The 19,495-nt window shown below is 40.4% G+C and overlaps 1 protein-coding gene across 3 annotated transcripts in view; it reads right to left on the bottom strand.

The window, feature by feature from the left end:
• Window positions 1-2,076: 2,076 nt before the first annotated feature.
• Window positions 2,077-19,495, bottom strand: part of ttyh1 (tweety family member 1) — a 41,230-nt gene continuing 23,811 nt past the window's right edge. The window contains exons 7-16 of one of the 3 annotated variants that reach the window (XM_055013554.1): window positions 19,113-19,208; window positions 17,009-17,081; window positions 14,799-14,874; window positions 14,650-14,705; window positions 12,956-13,048; window positions 12,781-12,873; window positions 12,558-12,697; window positions 8,221-8,379; window positions 5,024-5,102; window positions 2,077-3,025 (exon numbers count right to left, since the gene is read on the bottom strand). In XM_055013554.1, the coding sequence (XP_054869529.1) occupies window positions 2,942-3,025; window positions 5,024-5,102; window positions 8,221-8,379; window positions 12,558-12,697; window positions 12,781-12,873; window positions 12,956-13,048; window positions 14,650-14,705; window positions 14,799-14,874; window positions 17,009-17,081; window positions 19,113-19,208 (949 nt within the window). In that variant the 3' untranslated portion in view covers window positions 2,077-2,941. The remainder of the gene's footprint in view (window positions 3,026-5,023; window positions 5,103-8,220; window positions 8,380-12,557; window positions 12,698-12,780; window positions 12,874-12,955; window positions 13,049-14,649; window positions 14,706-14,798; window positions 14,875-17,008; window positions 17,082-19,112; window positions 19,209-19,495) is intronic. The other 2 variants (XM_055013556.1, XM_055013555.1) reach the window with 2 other exon arrangements.

Genomic DNA, 19,495 nt, shown 5'->3' with positions numbered 1-19,495 from the left:
CTTTGGTCTCTGACAGAAGCTCAAAATGAACAGAGTTTGGCATCAGAATAGCTACACCTCTCTTGAATCCTGTTTTGAACGATGAATAGTAAGTGTGTCTAAAACCCATTTTCTTCATCTCTTCACGCTCTTGGCTTGTTAAGTGAGTCTCTTGCCAAAATATGATTTGTGCCTTCTCCCTCTTTACCTTAGATATCATTCTACTCCTCTTAATGGGACTAGTCAAACCATTTACATTAATAGTGATAACCTTAAATTCCTTGTTATGCATGTGTTAACCAGAGTTCTCTCAGACATGTGCTCACAATCCAGAACAGTAAACAATTTCTATGAAGAACAAGCGCAGAACGGCTGCAACAGTGAGAAAAAACAGTGAATAAAAACTGTGCTTCCAATAAAGAGGCTGTCCATGAGCCTCTTGTATAGGGGGGTGTTCCGGCCTCAGAGTGGTGGGTCCCCTCAGGTTGTTTATGTAGGTGGCTGTCATTCAGGTTCTGTAGACTGACTACCTCATTCTTAAATGAAAATAGGCCAGATTTAATCAGTAAGTGTCCTCTATATGCTAGCTATATGCTAGCAGTGTTCAAACAATGTTAACAGTCCGGATTAAAGGTGGAAATAAAGAAGGATTCTGGTAGGTTTGTCATATGCAGCTTACCGTTGTTCCAGTTTAACTGGTGATCAGGTTAACCCGCGATAGTTTCCGTCTCCAGATGTTTCGTTCGCAGATTCGTCACGATCAGACCTGGATTTACGTGAAATAAAGATACCAGATAAAGGAAACCTCGCCGAAAAACGTCGGCATCACTACTTAATAAAGTCTATATCCATGTAAATATCATCTACAGACAGTAAAAAGAAACGTGCGGACCGAAATAAAAACACGTATTTTTCAAGTAGGTGAGAGGATTCGAACCCACGTAATCCAGCGATAAAATTACAAGACCGTCGTTTTACTCATTGTGCTACCGATCAGCTCGACAAACATTCTGCTTCATCCATATAGATCACTGTCATCCTGCCAGGTGTTTAACACCTGGTGATTGTTCAGGAAACACGTCCATGTCAACTGGGGATAATCACAATTTAACACAGGCTGCCTGGTTAAGAACGAGTCACAAAACTATTTATTGTCTCACCAAGAAAACCCACAACATAGAAGCACGTCCGCTGCTGTGTTGTGTTAGTTTGTGTGTTCAGTGGAACAGATCCAGAGCAGAACTTCAGGTTTAACTCGGGTTTGTTCTCAGAAACACTCAGACCCTCAGCAGCCTCCCATCAGAACAACACGCAGCACAACATTAGCTGGATTTGATAAAATACATCGGAACAAACTGAGACCACGTTGTTTAAACTAGTCACTCAGAAAACAATAAAAACTCGTTCAGTCATCCACGTCCTAACCGTCATTTCAGAGCACTTTAACCGCTGACAATACTTTTTTTTTTAAAAGGAAGTAAAGGGATTCGACCTGGTCAAAACAAACACTATATGTCTGTGATTTGTGTCTTCCCAGACATAGCTTTGACCATGGTTTCGCTTATGGTGTCGCGGATGGAGGCTAATGTGACGTTTCTGCTAGCATAGCCTCGTCGCTACAGCCCGCATCTTCTGTGTCAGCGTCCTTTTTTTTACTTCCTAATGCCATACTGAGACCCTTTTCTTCTCCCCTGACATTTTCATTTACCTAAAAACACTTTGGTTCTAAGTCACCTGGGTTTAAGGGGGTTAATGATAGATCAGTCAGGAGCTGACTCGTTAGGCTGCCGTCTTCATCGTGGCGCCACTGGAAGTCCATTTGTTAAAATTTATTTTAAATAATTTTTACTATTAAAAATTACTTAAAATAAATTTTAAAATGTTTTAATAAAGTAAAATGTTATTGATTAAAAATGAATTTTAATTGAAATAAAATAAAAATATATTTTATTTAATTTAAATTCAATTTTAACTCCATATATATAAATATATGAAGCTGAAATTTCATACATATTTTTATAAATATCCAGATAAAAAGTTAAAAGTGACTCAGAGATGTTAGAAGATTTTTTCTTGACTTGGGAGACAAGACCAGCGTCGGGTTATTGAAGTTATTTTTATTTATATTAGACTCTTGAGTGTAAAAGGATGCCATTCAAAAGGAGCATTGGTAACCATAGAAACTCAATTCAAGGGTTAACGAGGAGGAAGAGGAGGAGGAAGAGGAGGAGGAAGGGAGTCGATGAAATCTCAAACGGAACCATATATACACAGAACACCTTGGAGAGATCTCATTTAGCCTTAGATCTGTACAGAGTTGTTCTTATTGCTCGTTACGGTAGGGCTACTGAGCACCAGTAGCAAGGGGCATATTGCTATGTTCCTGCTCTCATGGGATTTGTAGTCCATTTGTAGTTCTCTGTTTATTCCTTTAGAACAGGCTCTCTTTGTAGCCCTCTGGTTGTTGTTTTTTTTCATGATTACTCAGATATTATAGACAGTGAGATATACAGATCAGGTCATACAAGGAAAATACAGAATATCCACCTATAAAAAGTCAGAATAATTATAATAGGAATAAAAAAATCAGACCAAGTGAAGCAACTGCATAACCATTCACAGAAAATAAAAGAAAGTGTCGTGTTGCTACGTGCCTCTTCTACAACAATATTCATATAAAAACGTGAAAATAAAGTGGTGGTACACGTCAGAATAGAAAACTACGACAGCGTCTGCCTCAAAACACTTTACACAGACGAGGGGAAGGATCAGAGCTGCTCCTGTAAGTGCTTTTCATCATCAGAATAATCAGAATAATAATCATAATAATACTCAGTTATCACACCTAGCATTCGCTTTATTCAGATTAGTTTCTTTTTCATTAGTGTCCATTCATATGAAAACTAAACATTTTTTTCTATACATTTTTTCTAACAAAAAAAGAAAAAACAGAAAAATAAAATCAACGTGAGTACAGGTTCCTCGAATGGGCGGGGTTTGGGTGTGATTGACTTCCCCCGTAACCAGTCAGCATGCTGGGAGAGTACTGCACTTCCACAAGGTGGCCAGAGGGGGCGGCAGGGGGGCAGCCGGCATGAAATAAAAACAGAGGAAAAAACACATTTATTATTCAGTCAGGAGGAGAAAACCTCATTGTTTGATTAATAATTAATGCATTTAGAAATTAATTTACATTCTGAGAGACATTTGGTCATAAAATTTTTTATTTTCACTGAATTTAACGACTAAAAATATCAATATTATTATTTTACAGATATTTGCCATTGAACGAAACTAAATTATGTATACTCAGGACTAAAAAAAAAAATCCTTTTTTAAACTGTTGTTTGAATTTTTTTCATTTTTCAAAAAAAAACCCAAAACAGGCCATAACTGTAAATAACAGACGATTTTCAATTGTGGCCATAAAATGAGACTTTTACAGGATTTAAACCATCTAAAACTGTCTAAAATGTCAGAATTATAAAGATATTTCTATTTTTTCAAAGCAAGACATTCTATATTAATGATTGGGGGGAGGGCGGCTCAGCCTTGGGGCACCGTGGGACTCGGTCGGGCACGGCCCGATAAGTAACACTGCCCGGTGGGCCACCACTCACTGGGCAGGAAATCGGGGTCGGGTGCTATGCCAACCAGGCGGTAAGCAGGAGTGGGCTTCTAGGCGTACCGCCCCCTGGTGGCGTAGACTAGCTCTGGGGATGGCGGGGAAGGAACCTGAGCTGGTGCAGGAGGTGGAGCTGATATAGTTGGGCTCATCTCCACTCACAGCAAGGGTTCCGGAACCAGAATCCTGGAGAGGGTTGGACTCTCTCCTTTTCCGGAGTTGCCCAGGGTGAGAGGCTCTGGGTGGGTGTGGGGATTCTCAGGAACCCCTGGCTGAGCGCCGCTTTGTTGGAGTTTTCCCCGGAGAACCAGAGGGTCGCCTCTCTGAGACTTCGTGTTGCACAAAACTCTGACTGTTGTCTGTTCTTATGTACTGAACAGCAGTTAAGAGGATTCGGCCTTCTTGGAGTCTCTGGATGGTTCCTGGAAGGGGGACCACCTGGGAACTCCATCGTTCTCCTGGGGAACTTCAACGCTCACGTGGACAATGATGGAGAAACCTGGAGGAGGTGATTGGGAGGAGCAGCCTGATCTGAACCAGACTAGTGCTTTGTTATTGGACTTCTGTGCTGGTCATAGATTGTCTATAACAAACACCATGTTGGAGCATCAGGTTCTCTTAAGTGTTCCTGGTACCAGAGCACCTTAGGCCAAAGGTCGATGATCATCTTCATAGTCGTATCATCAGACCTGCAGCCGGATGTCTCGGACACTCGGGTGAAGAGAGGAGCAGAGCTGTGAACTGATCACCACCTGGTGGTGAGTTGGATCCGATGGAAGACTGCTGGACAGACCTGGTAAACCCAAACATGTAGTGAGGGTGAACTGGGAACATCTGGTGGAGGACCCTGTCCATGAGGACACCTTTAACTCCTTTAGATCTACTTTAACTAATACAGAGCAAATTGAACTAATATAGAGCAACTTTAACTATTATAGAGCAATTTTAACTTATTTTAAAGCAACTTTAATGAAAATAAACCAACTTAAACTCATTTTCGAGCAACTTTAACTCATTTTCGAGCAACTTTAATATAGAGCAACTTTAATATTGAGCAACTTTAATTAATATGGAGCAACTTTAATATAGAGCAACTTTATCTAAAACAGAGCAACTTTAACCAATTTTAAAGAAACTTTAGCTGACATAGAGCGACTTTAACGCTTTTTTTTCTAGATTATTTTATTTTTATATCCCAGTGTGTGTCCATATGCTTAGAAAACAAGCTGTCGGATGAAGTGTTGCGCCTGCGACTAAAATTTTTCATGTTTCCGTAGAAGTTTAACCTCCTGGTGATCCTGAAACTACTGCGGCGACCCCAGACATATTCCGATCGGCTGCGACTGATCACTAACATCTAAAAAACAACGGTTGGAGATGGAGCAGATTGCGATGGCATCACAGCACAGAGGAACTCACAGAGGGGGGTGGGGACTGCCTGTCGGCCAGGGGGAGGCTCTCATAGCCAGGGTTGCCATTGGAGGAAACGTTTGGAGTCCTGCGTAGAGACAGAAAGAGACAAGGACAGAGGAGAGGGACAGGAGGAGGATGAAGAGGACACATTGAGAAGGACAGAAGGGCGACGGGACCCGAGGACAGGTAGAGGACAGAGGGAGAAAGAATGATTAGAAATACAGTGTAGAAAAACACCGTAGAGCTCCTAAAGTGCAGCCGGCTACAGTCCACTGCTGATCCTCACAGCGAAGAGAAACCTGAGCCGCTTTTACAGCCGGTTCAGAGCAGGGCGCTAGGTCTAGAGCAGGGGGTCCAACAGGCGGCCCGCGGGCCAAAAGCGGCCCTCCAGAGGGTCCAATCCGGCCCTCAAAGTGTAAGAATTACAGGGAAGACATTAACTGTAAATTAGTAAAACTATAAATTTAAAATAATTTCTACACCACAACGAGTTGTTTTGATCAGAAAGTAAAATCCTAGATTGTTCTGTCGTTTCGTGTCTCGTTTTTGTCGTTTTGTGTCTCCTTGTCGTTTTGTGTCTGTTTTTGTCGTTTCACGTCTTGTTTTTGTCGTTTCATGTCTTGTTTTTGTCGTTTCACGTCTTGTTTTTGGCATTTTGTGTCTTGCTTTTGTCATTTTGTGTCTCACTTTTGTTGTTTTGTCTCTTCTTTTTGTTGTTTTGTGTGTTGTTTTTGTCGTTTCACGTCTCGTTTTTGTCATTTCGTGTCTCATTTTTGTCATTTTATTTCTCGTTTTTGTCATTTTGTCCCATTTTCATCATTTTGTGTTTCGTTTTTGTAATATTTTGTCTCATTTTTGTCTAACTTTTGTCGTTCGGCTCATGTTTTTGTCGTTTTGTGATTCGCTTTATTCGTTGTTTTGAGCATCGTTTTTGCCGTTTTGTTTTTCACTTTTGTTATTTTTTGTCTCGTTTTTGTCATTTGTCCAGTTTTTTTGTCGCTATGTAACTTTATTGATGAATTTTTTGTCTCTTTTTTGTTTTGTTTTTTGTCGTTTGTCTAATTTTTTGTCATTTTCTGTCTCATTTCTGTAATATTTTGTCTCGTTATTGCCATTTTTGTCATTTTGTGTCTCGTTTTGAACTAAGATGAGTTGGACACCCCTGGTCTAGAGGTTGTGTGTTAGTGTGAGCAGCTGGCATCACTACATAGACGGGAGGTGAAGGAGAACCAGGAGGAGGCGATAGGAGGAGGAGAGGCTGAGCAGGACGATGCAGGAGGAGGGAGGCGCCGGCTTTTTACCTACAACCTGAGCTCTCGCCTGGCCGGAGTGTTTACGAGCGACGCCGACGTTTAGAATCTGTGATGAGCGAGCGGCCTGCGTCGTCTGTCCAGGAAACAGCTGACAGACGGGTAGACAGACACACAGACAGACAGACAGACAGACAGACCTGCAGCTGTGTCTGTTTCTCTGCTGCCTACACCTGAGTCCATGTTCACCTGTCTGTGTGTCTGTCTGCAGTGCATGTGCTGAGTGTGCATGTACATGTCTGAACAGGAAGTGATGTTGTCACCTGTGTGTGCTGCTGTGTGTGTAAACAGGAAGTAGACGGGTAGATGTAAAACTGAGGGACTTTTTGGATCATAGTTGACATTTTTGCTGTTTTCAGGCCTAAAATCAACTAGAACCAAAAACCACATGGCATTTTTACAGAAAGATTCTTCTAAATATTATATATACAACAGAGTAAAATTGAAGAGCAACTTTAGTCAATATAAAGCAACTTTAACTTATTTTAGAGCAACTTTAATTAATATAGGACAACTTAAGATAGAACAACTTTAACCAATATAGAGCAATTTTTTACTCATGTAGAGCAACTTTGACTAATATAGAGCAACTTTAATTAATATAGAGAAACTTTAACTAATGTACAGCAACTCTAACTAAACAATAATACAGTGAGCTTACTGAATAATAGCTCTGACTGTGATCTTTTTATTAAGTTGATATAATCATGACAGATATTTCTTTTTGGGCAATATATCAAATTTTATATGGAAAATAACAAATTAAACCCCTTTCCACTAAGTTCCTCATTACAAAAAAACCTCTCCAGGAAGTGTGTTAATTCCAGATCACATGACCTGCTCCACATGATGTCATTTCCTCCTGAAGAAAAGACTGGCCAGACTCCAAGGCTTTAGTTATTTAACCCTCGTGTCATCCTGCGGGTCAAACTGACCCGTTTTAAAATTTAAAAATGTGGAAAAAAAATATTTTCACAGTGAAACTTCTGATGTCCACATTTTCAACATTTTTAGGAAATCTTTGAACATTTTTTGGTGGAAAACAAGAAATGTTAAAAATGTTTCTTAAGAACATTCAGAAAAAAATCCAGCGAAATTCACTGGATTTTGGTTGATTTTTTTTCTGAATGTTCTTAAAGAAAATATTAAAAGCTTTACTGAAATATATGGAATCACTTTAGATATTTTTAGGATTTTTTTTGAAGATTTTTATTCATTTTTAAAAAATATTTACAATTTAAATTTTTTTAAATGTTTTAAATTTTTACTTTGTGCCAGACTTGGGGATTTTTTTAAAATAAAACTTTTAAGGGAAACTTTCAAGGAATTTTTTGAATTTTCTTCCTGAAGGTTTTGCAAATTTTTATAAATTTGGGGAATTTTTTTTTGCAGAATTTTTGGATTTTTTTCAGAGAAATGAACAATATTTTTTGGTGTCCGCAAATGAAGACAACAGGAGGGTTAATATCAAGTAGTCAACAGGTTTACTACAATATCTTTAGCATTTTACCCCATTGTATATATAATATCTAGAAGAATCTTTCTCTAAAATGCCATGTGGTGTTTGGTTCCAGTTGATTTTAGGCCTGAAAACATCAAAAATGTCAACTATGATACAAAAAGTCCCTCAGTTATACATCGACCCATCTACCTGTCTGCACAGGAAGTCCTCCTTTAAAACAGGAAGTGTTGTTGTTGTCACCTGTGTGTGCTGCTGTGTGTTTTCAAACAGGAAGTAGCTACGTGTGTGCACAGGAAGTGCTCTCTGTTGAGGTGTCTGATGGATCATAAACAGAATCAGCAGCTGGACGTGGATGAAGCCGACTCTGGACCTCGGAGATGTTCTGTCTGTCTGTCTGTCTGTCTGGGTGTCTGTGTGTCGGTGTTACTCACGGAAGAGGTGGCGCGCTAGAAAACGGGGGAGTCCAGCCGGCCCCCGGGTAATTATAGAAGGCCCCCCTCTGAGGCCCCGAGGGCGTCTGTCTACGTGCCTGATGGGAGGTGAAGGGGTCCTCACTCTCGCTGTCCGAGTCCTCGTACTCCTCTGATTCGCTGCCGCCGGCCATGAAAGACAGAAACAGAAACAGAGGGTTGATGAGCAGCTCCATCTAGACTTCTATTCCATCCATCCATCATCCATCATCCATCCATCCATCATCCATCCATCCATCCATCCATCCATCCATCCATCCATCCATCCATCCATCCATCCATCCATCCATCCATCCATCCATCATCCATCCATCTATTCATCCATCATCCATCCATCCATCATCCATCTATTCATCCATCATCCATCCATCCCTCCATTCATCCATCCATCCACCCATCCATCATCCATCCATCCATCCATCCATCCATCCATCCATCCATCCATCCATCCATCCATCCATCCATCCATCCATCTATTCATCCATCATCCATCCATGCATCCATCTATTCATCCATCCATCCATCCATCCATCCATCCATCCATCCATCCATCCATCCATCCATCCATCCATCCATTCATCCATCATCCATCATCCATCCATTCATCCATCCATCCATCCATCCATCCATCCATCCATCTATTCATCCATCATCCATCATCCATCCATCCATCCATCATCCATCATCCATCATCCATCCATCCATTCATCCATCCTCCATCCATCCATCCATCCATCATCCATCCATTCATCCATCCTCCATCCATCCATCCATCTATTCATCCATCCGCCCATCATCCATCCATCCATCCATCCATCCATCCATCCACCATCCATCCATTCATCCATCCATCCATCCATCATCCATCCATGCATCCACCATCCATCCATCCATCGATTTTGTGTCTCATTTTTGTCATTTCGTGTCTCGTTTTTGTTGTTTTATGTCTAGTTTTGTCATTTTGTCTAATTTTTTGTCATTTGGGTCTCGTTTCTGTCATTTTGTCTAGTTTTTTTCATTTTGTGTCTTGCTTTTGTCGTTTTGTGTCTCGTTTTTGTTCTTTTGTGTCTCGCTTTTGTCGTTTTGTGACTTATTTTTGTCGTTTTGTGTCTTCTTGTCGTTTTATGTCTGGTTTTTGTCATCTTATGTCTTGTTTTTGTTTTTATGTCTTGCTTTTGTCATTTTGTCTCATTTTTTGTCATCTTATGTCTTGTTTTTGTTGTTTTGTGTCTTGTTTTTGTCATTTTGTCTCATTTTTTTGTCATTTGTGTCTCGTTTTTGTCATTTTGTCTCATTTTTTTGTCATGTGTCTCGTTTTTGTCATTTTGTGTCTTGTTTTTGTCATTTTGTCTCATCTTTTGTCATTTTGTTTCTCGTTTTTGTCATTTTGTATCATTTTTTGTCATTTTGTGTCTCGTTTTTGTCCTCCAATTTGCTGTCGCCGGCCATGAAAGACAGAAACAGAAACAGAGGATTGATGAGCAGCTCCATCTCTGCATGCACTGTAAAAAAACACAGCTTTCAGCAGACCTTGCTGGATAGACCAACACCCCAACTCCAGTCAGGGCCTGGTTGTCCAGTGAGGACCCTATACGTACATGTCCACAGGGTCTGTCAGTTTGTCACATTGTATGTGCTGGATGTGTTTTGAGCTGTGTTGTTTGCATAAAGTAGACTTGACTTCTATTCCATCCATCCATTGATTTTATGTCTCGTTTTTGTCATTTCATCTCGTTTTTGCCATCTTGTGTCTTATTTTTTTCATTCTGTCTTATTTTTGTCCTTATCCATCTTGTTTTTGTCATTTTGTGTCTTTATTTTTGTCGTTTTGTGTCTTGTTTTGTCATCTTTCCATCCATCCATCCATTCATCCATCCATCCATCATCCATCCATCATCCATCCATCCATCCATCCATCCATCCATCATCCATCCATCCATCCATCTTCTTCCTCTTATCTGGGGTCGTGGAGGCAGCAGATGAAGCAGGTCATTCCAGATGTTCCTCCTCCCAGCAACACTTTCCAGCTCTTCCTGAGGGATCCCGAGGTGTTCCCAGGCCAGATGAGATACATAATCCTTCAGTAGGTTCTGGGTCTACCCCGGGGTCTCCTCCCAGGAGGATGTGTTCAGAAAACCTCCAAAGGAAGTCTCCCTGGAGGATCTGAATCAGATATCCAAACCACCTCAGCTGGTTCCTTTAGAGGTGAAGGATCAGCAGCTCTACTCCTAGCTCCTTCCAGATGTCTGAGTTTCTCCCCCTATCTCTAAGGCTGAACCCAGACACCCTATGGAGGAAGCTCATTTCAGACTCTTGTATCCTTGATCTCATTCTTTCAGTCACTACCCAGAGCTCATGACCATAGGTGTGGGTTGGAACGTAGATGGATGGTAAACTGAGAACTTCTCCTTGAGGCTCAGCTCCCTCTTCACCACGACGGTTCGATACAACGCCTTCATTACTGCTGACGCTGCACCAATCCTCCTGTCCATCTCCAGCTCCATTTTCCCATTACTCATGAACAAGATCCCGAGATACTTGGAAGTCCTTCATTTGGGGAAGCAACTCCCCCCCAACCCAGAGGGAGCAATCCACCGGTTTCCATCAGAGAACCATGGCTTGACTTCTACTTCATGCAATTCGGTGCAGAGAGTGGAGGTCCGACACCTCGCGAAACTTTCGTAAAACGTCTAAAATAGCCGACGTACTAAATCGAGGACAGGTTCAGCAGCTTATTTCTTGCCTCAAATACTTTCAGAAATACTTTCTTCTGAACTGTTTTTTTATGGTACGTGTCCACAGAGGAGTTTTGTCTCACATGGAAACGTGTTGCTTCTAAATATCTTACTAGTGGGCCACTAGAGGGTCACATGACCGCCGTTTTAGCTTCAATCCAGTAGAAGTGTTGGACCAACATGGCGGCTCGGTCACAAAATTCACTTTTATTACCGAAACAGTTCAGCGAAAAATATTTCTGAAAACATCTGAGGCGAGAAATAAGCTGCTGAATCTGTCCTGGTTTTAGTTCAACAATGGCTGGTTTAGACGCTTTACCAAAGTTTCGCGATGCGTCGGATCTCCGCTGCCAACACAGAATTTGCATAAAGTACAAGTCAAGTCTACTTTATGCAAATGAGCTCCGGGGCGACGGGCACAACAAGCATACAGTGTGGTGCGTTTCACATAGACAATGAATGGGATGTTAGAAATTGACGGATCCTGTGGACATGTACCGTTAATCAACGTCCTTAGTGCTGCCCCGCCTACCTACCTGGTGGTGGATCAACTCTCAGATGTATGGTGATTTGGATAAAAACGTCTGCTAAATGAAACTGTAAACATTTACCATAAATAAATAAAAACTGATTTGGTCCTGAGTTATGAATATTCAGATAATTGCCAAAAGCATCAAGACGTCTCCCTTCACATGAACTTTAATGACTCGGCCAACAGAAGACACCTGATCCAACCACCACAACAAGGCCGGTTGATAGCTTCTCCTCTATGGTTCCTGGTGGTGGGACGAGTTACCAAACCGTTCCATCTGCAGAGTCCCTCTCAGTCTTTAAGAAATGTTCAAAATGACTAAAACTGGCCATAAATGAATAAAAATGAGTTGTAAAACTGGTTGTAAGTCGAGCAGAAATTGCTCAAAATGACTAAAACCGGTCCAAAATGAAATAGAAATGTGAAAAAAAATGCTCAAAATGACTAAAATTGGCATAAATTAATCAAAATATGTAAAACATCATAAATCAATCAACATTTGTTAAAAATTACTAAAACTAGTCCAAAATAAATCAAAATTTGGTTGTAAAAATGGTTGCAAATCAAGCAGAAATTGTTCAAAATGATTAAAACTGGTTATAAATACATTTAAAATGTTCAAAATGATTAAAACTGGCCAAAAATGATTTCAAAATTGGTTGTAAAACTGGTTTTAAGTCAAGCAGAAATTGCTCAAAATGATTAAAACTGGCCATAAATACATTTAAATGGCTAAAATGACTAAAACAGGCTGTAAATACATGTAAAATGGTTAAATTGACTAAAACTGTTCCAAAATGAATTAGAAATTGTAAAACTGATCATAAATCAAGTGGAGTTTCTCCTGGTAAATACTTTCCGGTATTTTTGGAGCGTTGCAGACCAAGCATCATTGGTGAAACTGAGGCTTAAACATCACTGTGGGATGAACACATGTAGTAACTTCAACCCAAATAAATCCACATTTCTGTCTCCTGACAGAGTGAACAGTAAATAAAGATAACAGACTGACTGCAGGTGAGTTTCCTCACCTGGGGAAGCTCCTCCAGGCTCCGGGCAGAGAGCAGAGGATGGCAGTGAAAGCCAGAGCTGAGAGGAAGGAGTAGAGGGAGAGGTAGAGCAGCCCCTCCATCCCATCGTAGCACAAACCCTTCAGAGAGTCGATGTAGTCCTGAGATACAAACACAACTTAATAAAGGAGAATAACGGAGCGGAGGGCTGATAATTGCTTCAGTTCCAGCTCTTTAGTTTCACCTTGTTCAGCCCCCTGCAGTTCAGCAGCGCCACCAGCTGGTGGAAGTTTCCCTCTGTGGAGTTGAGGATCTGTTGAACTTCCCTGAGTGATTTCTGCAGCGACACAAAACCGACAGGAGTGAGGAAACGTGTCCAGAAGCTGCGTTTGCTGATGCATCGACGGTGGGTTACGTACCTCGGCTTTGGGGAACTGAGGCAGAGCGTTCCTGTCCAGGCTGGAGAGGTGGGTGTGGATGTTGGACAGCGCCCTCTGGGACTGGGTCAGCAGCTGGACGGTGGAAGGAAGAGCTTTTATTCTGCAGTACCGTTCACATATTAACATGCTGAGAGTAGCTGAGGACAGAACAACAGCTGCAGAACAGGACGTCCTAGCTGTCCTTCACGAACTCTGGAAGTCAACCTGTTCTCGTCTTTACTTCAGCTGAGGCTGCAGAACCTCAGATCTTCATCTAACGTTAACTTTCAAACACTCAGACTCCATTTACTGAGTTTTACCTCAACAGGTATGAAGAAAAAATCTATTAATCAACTCAAACCTGGACTCAGCTGTCAGGATGTGAACCAGAACCAAGAGAGATGTCACAAAACACTGCTGTTCCAGTCTTCAAACTGGTTCCCAGTAAGTTTTAACTTCTTTAAACTGGTTCCCAGTATGTTTCAGCCTCTTTAAACTGGTTCCCAGTATGTTTCAGTCTTTAAACTGGTTCCCAGTATGTTTCAGCCTCTTTAAACTGGTTCCCAGTATGTTTCAGTCTTTAAACTGGTTCCCAGTATGTTTCAGCCTCTTTAAACTGGTTCCCAGTATGTTTCAGTCTTTAAATTGGTTCCCAGTATGTTTCAGTCTTTAAACTGGTTCCCAGTATGTTTCAGCCTCGTTAAACTGGTTCCCAGTATGTTTCAGCCTCTTTAAACTGGTTCCCAGTATGTTTCAGTCTTTAAACTGGTTCCCAGTATGTTTCAGCCTCTTTAAACTGGTTCCCAGTATGTTTCAGCCTCGTTAAACTGGTTCCCAGTATGTTTCAGCCTCTTTAAACTGGTTCCCAGTATGTTTCAGTCTTTAAACTGGTTCCCAGTATGTTTCAGTCTCTTTAAACTGGTTCCCAGTATGTTTCAGTCTTTAAACTGGTTCCCAGTATGTTTCAGTCTCTTTAAACTGGTTCCCAGTATGTTTCAGTCTCTTTAAACTGGTTCCCAGTATGTTTCAGTCTCTTTAAACTGGTTCCCAGTATGTTTCAGTCTCTTTAAACTGGTTCCCAGTATGTTTCAGTCTCTTTAAACTGGTTCCCAGTATGTTTCAGGCTCTTTAAACTGGTTCCCAGTATGTTTCAGTCTCTTTAAACTGGTTCCCAGTATGTTTCAGCCTCTTTAAACAGGTTCCCAGTATGTTTCAGTCTCTTTAAACTGGTTCCCAGTATGTTTCAGTCTCTTTAAACTGGTTCCCAGTATGTTTCAGTCTCTTTAAACTGGTTCCCAGTATGTTTCAGTCTTTAAACTGGTTCCCAGTATGTTTCAGTCTTTAAACTGGTTCCCAGTATGTTTCAGTCTTTAAACTGGACCAGCTGATGATATTGAGTCTGTTTCTACATGAAATGTTTTCTAATGAACTAATTAATGAATAACTTGCAGCATTAATAGAATTTCTTAAAGATGTAAAATCTGAACTCAACTAGAGAAAAATTAAACTAATTTATTGACTTTTAAATCAATTAATGCAGAAATTTCAGTTTAAATTCAGACAATCTTCAGTTATTGTGTTAATAAATAAACAGAGTCTGAAGCTTATAATGTTCATTAAATCAGTAAATCTGTGTCGCTCATTCCAGTAGATCAGATGTTTGCAGATGTTTGCAGATGTTTGCAGATGCTTACCTGCTGGAACGGACTGTTCATGCGCCGGCTGCAGGTCAGGTAATAATCCAGAATGTCTGAGGGAGCAGCACAACAACAGATCAGAAAACAACAAAAACAACAAAAGATTGTGCAAAGCGAAGCAAATGTCTGATTCCAGAATGTTCTACCTGCACTGGTCCCAGTGGTGAACTGGGTGGAGTTCAGGACGAAGGCGTTCGGGTCCGAGCAGAAGTCACTGAGAGCCTAGAAAGAGGAATAAAAGAGAATAAAGAGGAATAAAGAGAATAAAGAGAATTTATAGAATAAGGAGGAACGAAGAAAATAAAGAGGAATGAAAACGAACAAAGAGAATAAAGAGGAATAAATAGAATAAAGAAGAATAAAGAGAATTAATTGAATAAAGAGGAATGAAGAGAATAAAGAGGAATAAAGAGAAGGAATAAAGAGTGAGGGAGGAGGAACAGGAACAGGAAGTCAGCGACACACTGACTGACATTTTAAACCTGCAGAGATCCGACATCAGTTTCCATCAGATCGTCTCCTGTAGGTCTCTGCTCTGGTTTTAGTTCAGGATCGGTTTTAAGACAGTAGGAAGTTAATTTGGGCAATTTTTGAGTCACTTTGGATGGTTTTACTTCAGTTTGGACACTTTCAAGATATGCTGGACAACTTTCAGTACTTTTGGACATTTTTTAAGTCCTCTTTAACTCATTTTGGACAGTTTGCTCAGTTTTTTTTTACAGTTCCTGCCTGATAAATTCTGTCATTTTTACAGATAATATCCTCTTAAACGCAGCTTTGGGCCTGGAAGGGTTAACTTGTTTCTGAGTCTGATCCGGTCCGTCCACCAGGAGGTGGAGGCAGAACCCCACAGAGCAGAGACCGGCTCAGAACCACAGCCGAGTCTTTGTTCCTCCTCAGAGCCCAGAGACAGAGCAGCTCTGTGTGGACGGTGTCTCTGGGATGTCTCCCTCCAGAACCAGAACTTCAGTAAACAGGTCCTTACGGGAAATCTGCCATCAGCCGGTTCTGTTTGGATCACAGCGTGTAAGACTTTTAAATGTCTGCTATCGTGTTCTGGATGGTTCTAAGTTGTTTTTTTGCAGCTTTCAAGTCATTTAGGAGTCATTTACTGTTTTTAGATCATTTTTAAATTACTTGAATAAAGTTTTTACCTCACTTGAGACAATTTTCAATAAATTCTGGACCATTTTTATGTCATTTTACACAGGGATCAGTATATTTTAGACAGTTTTAACTGATCTTAGCCACATTTCAAATCGTTTTGGACAAATTTGAGTCATTTATGACAATTCTTAGGTCCCTTTGAACAGTTTTAAGGCAGTTTGAACAAGTTTAAAGATATTTTAGACAGTTTTAATTCATTTTAGGAAACTTAATATATTTTGGACACTTATTTTTGTCACGTTTCATGACTGAATATGAGTCCTCTGGGAAACGTCTTGAGTTATTAAAATATATTTTGGATGGCACTGTACTCTCTCCTCCTCTCTCCTCCTCCTCTCTACTCCTCTCTACTCCTCCTCCTCTCTCCTCCTCCTCTCCTCATGGAAAACACACTCCGGTACACAAACACACTTTGTTCAGACTCAGACTGAATCTTTAATCTGTTGCCTAGTTTCTATTTTCCAGCCGCTCTGCTTTTCTTCCTTCACAGCTCAGCACAAAGATCAACAAGCATCCATTCATTCATTCATTCATTCATTCATTCATTCATTCATTCATTCATCCATTCATCCATTCATCTGTTCACTCATTCATCCGTTCATCCATCCATCTGCTCACTCATTCATCCGTTCATCCATCCATCTGTTCACTCATTCATCCATTCATCCATCCATCCATTGACTCATTCATCCATTCACTCATCCATCCGTTCGCTCATTCATCTGTTCATCCGTTCATCCATTCACTCATTCATCTGTTCATCCATTCACTCATTCATCCATTCATCCATCTGTTCACTCATTCATGCATTCATTTGTTTGTTCGTCCATCATTCGTTCATCCATTCATCCATTTGTTCGTTCATCTGTTCATTCATTCATTCATTCATTCATTCATTCATTCATTCATTCATTCATTTGTTCTTTTGTTTGTTCATCCATTTGTTCGTTCTTCAGTTTGTTTGGTCATTCATCCATTCATCCATTTATTCATTCGTCTGTTCATCCATTCGTTCATTGATTCTTTTGTTCTTCTGTTCATTCATTCATTCATTCATTCGTCCATCGTTTGTTCATTCATTCGTTCATCTATTTGTTGATTCATCCATCCATCCATCCATCCATCCATCCATCCATCCATCCATCCATCCGTTCATTCATTCATTGGTTCTCTGTGAGGATAAACACACCACCACAGTCGCCGTCTCCAGACCCAGAGATCCCCAACTGAGGAAGAGAGCGAGCCAGGCCAAGACGGTCATCCTGAAACACAACAACACAACTACTGAGAACAACAACAACACAAATACACAAAATATACAACAAGACGGCCATCCTGAAACACAACAACACAACTACTGAGAACAACAACAACAACACAAATACACAAAATATACAACAAGACGGCCATCCTGAAACACAACAACACAACTACTGAGAACAACAACAACAACACAAATACACAAAATATACAACAAGACGGCCATCCTGAAACACAACACAACTACCGAGAACAACAACACAAATACACAAAATATACAACAAGACGGCCATCCTGAAACACAACAACTACTGAGAACAACAACAACAACACAAATACACAAAATATACAACAAGACGGCCATCCTGAAACACAACAACTACTGAGAACAACAACAACAACACAAATACACAAAATATACAACAAGATGGCCATCCTGAAACACAACAACACAACTACTGAGAACAACAACAACAACACAACTACTGAGAACAACAACAACACAACACAACTACAAATACACAAAACATACAACAAGACGGTCATTCTGAAACACAACGACAACACAACTACTTAAAACAACAACACAGCTATTTAAAACAACAAATACACAAAACATACAACAAGACGGTCATCCTGAAACACAACTAGTGAGAACAACAACAACAACTATTTAGAACAACAACAACACAAATACTGAGAACAACAACAACAACGACAACAACTACACAAATACACACAACATACAACAGGATGGTAAAGCAGCAACACAATTTATTAGAACACAACCAGAACACAACTCCAACTATACAAAATATACAACTGTGTGGCTGTGCTAGTTGTGTGTTTTTAATTGTATTGCTGTGTGGTAGTGTGGCCGTAAAGTTGCATTAGTTGTGTTTGTTGTGTAATAGTTGTGTAGCAGTTGTATTGTTGTGTATTTGTCATTGTGTACTTACAGTATGAGCAGTCAGCGTTCCTGTTGTGTTTGTTGTGTAGTTATATTGTTGTAGTTGTATTGTTGAGTGGTTGTAGTTGTGTAGTTACAGTATCAGCAGCCATCATATCTGTTGTGTTTGTTGTGTAGTAGTTGTGTAGTTGTAATTGTGTAGTAGTTGTGTAGCTGTAGTTGTGTAGTTGTGTAGCTGTAGTTGTGTAGTAGTTGTGCAGCTGTAGTTGTGTAGCTGTAGTTGTGTAGTAGTTGTGTAGTTGTAGTTGTGTAACTGTAGTTGTGTAGTAATTGTGTAGAAGTTGTGTAGTTGTTGTGTAGTTGTAGTTGTGTAGTTGTTGTTTAGCTGTAGTTGTGTAGTTGTAGTTGTGTGGTAGTTGTGTAGTTGTTGTGTAGTTGTAGTTGTGTAGTTGTTGTGTAGTTGTAATTTTGTGGTAGTTTTTTAGTAGTTGTGTAGTTGTAGTGGTGTGGTAGTTGTGTAGCTGTTGTGTAGTTGTGTAGCTGTTGTGTAGTTGTGTAGCCGTAGTTGTGAAGCTGTAGTTGTGTAGCTGTTGTGTAGTCGTGTAGTAGTTGTGTAGCTGTTGTGTAGTTGTGTAGCTGTAGTTGTGTAGTTGTAGTTGTGAAGCTGTAGTTGTGTAGCTGTTGTGTAGTCATGTAGTAGTTGTGCAGCTGTTGTGTAGTTGTGTAGCTGTTGTGTAGTTGTAGTTGTGTAGTTGTTGTGTAGTTGTAGTAGTAGTTGTGTGGTAGTTGTTTAGTAGTTGTGCAGTTGTAGTGGTGTGGTAGTTGTGAAGCAGTTGTGTAGTTGTGTAGCTGTTGTGTAGTTGTGTAGCTGTTGTGTAGCTGTTGTGTAGTTGTGTAGCTGTAGTTGTGCAGCTGTAGTTGTGCAGCTGTTGTTTAGTTGTGTAGCTGTTGTGTAGTCGTGTGGCTGTAGTTGTGTAGCTGTAGTTGTGTAGCTGTTGTTGTGCAGCTGTTGTGTAGTTGTGCAGCTGTAGTTGTGTAGCTGTAGTTGTGCAGCTGTTGTGTAGTTGTGTAGCTGTAGTTGTGTAGCTGGAGTTGTGCAGCTGTTGTGTAGTTGTGTACTTACAGTATCAGCAGCCATCTTGCCTGCTTTGCGAGGCCCAGCAGGATGAACAGACACACAATGAGGTCGAGCAGCAGCAGCAACACGTACGACAACCACCTGGAACAGACACACAACCAGACACATAACCACACACACAAACAGGCACACAAACAGACACACAATAAAGTTGTGTTACTTTCAGACTCATTTCATCGAAGTCCAGAAACTTTTCAGTCATTTTGGACCATTTTAGTTCATTCTGGATGAGATTTAAGACATTTGGACAAATCTGAGTCCTTTGGGACGATTTTGGACTCATTCTGCAGACTTAAGGAGTTATTTTGGACACTTTTGAACTAATTTTAGACACATTTCAAGATATTTTTAATCATTTTGGACAGTTT

This window comes from Amphiprion ocellaris, chromosome 9 (assembly GCF_022539595.1).
Source record: "Amphiprion ocellaris isolate individual 3 ecotype Okinawa chromosome 9, ASM2253959v1, whole genome shotgun sequence".
In the NCBI taxonomy this organism is placed as follows: domain Eukaryota; kingdom Metazoa; phylum Chordata; class Actinopteri; family Pomacentridae; genus Amphiprion; species Amphiprion ocellaris.
Note: the sequence above shows the minus strand (reverse complement) of the source record. Positions and strands in the feature narration are given on the sequence as shown.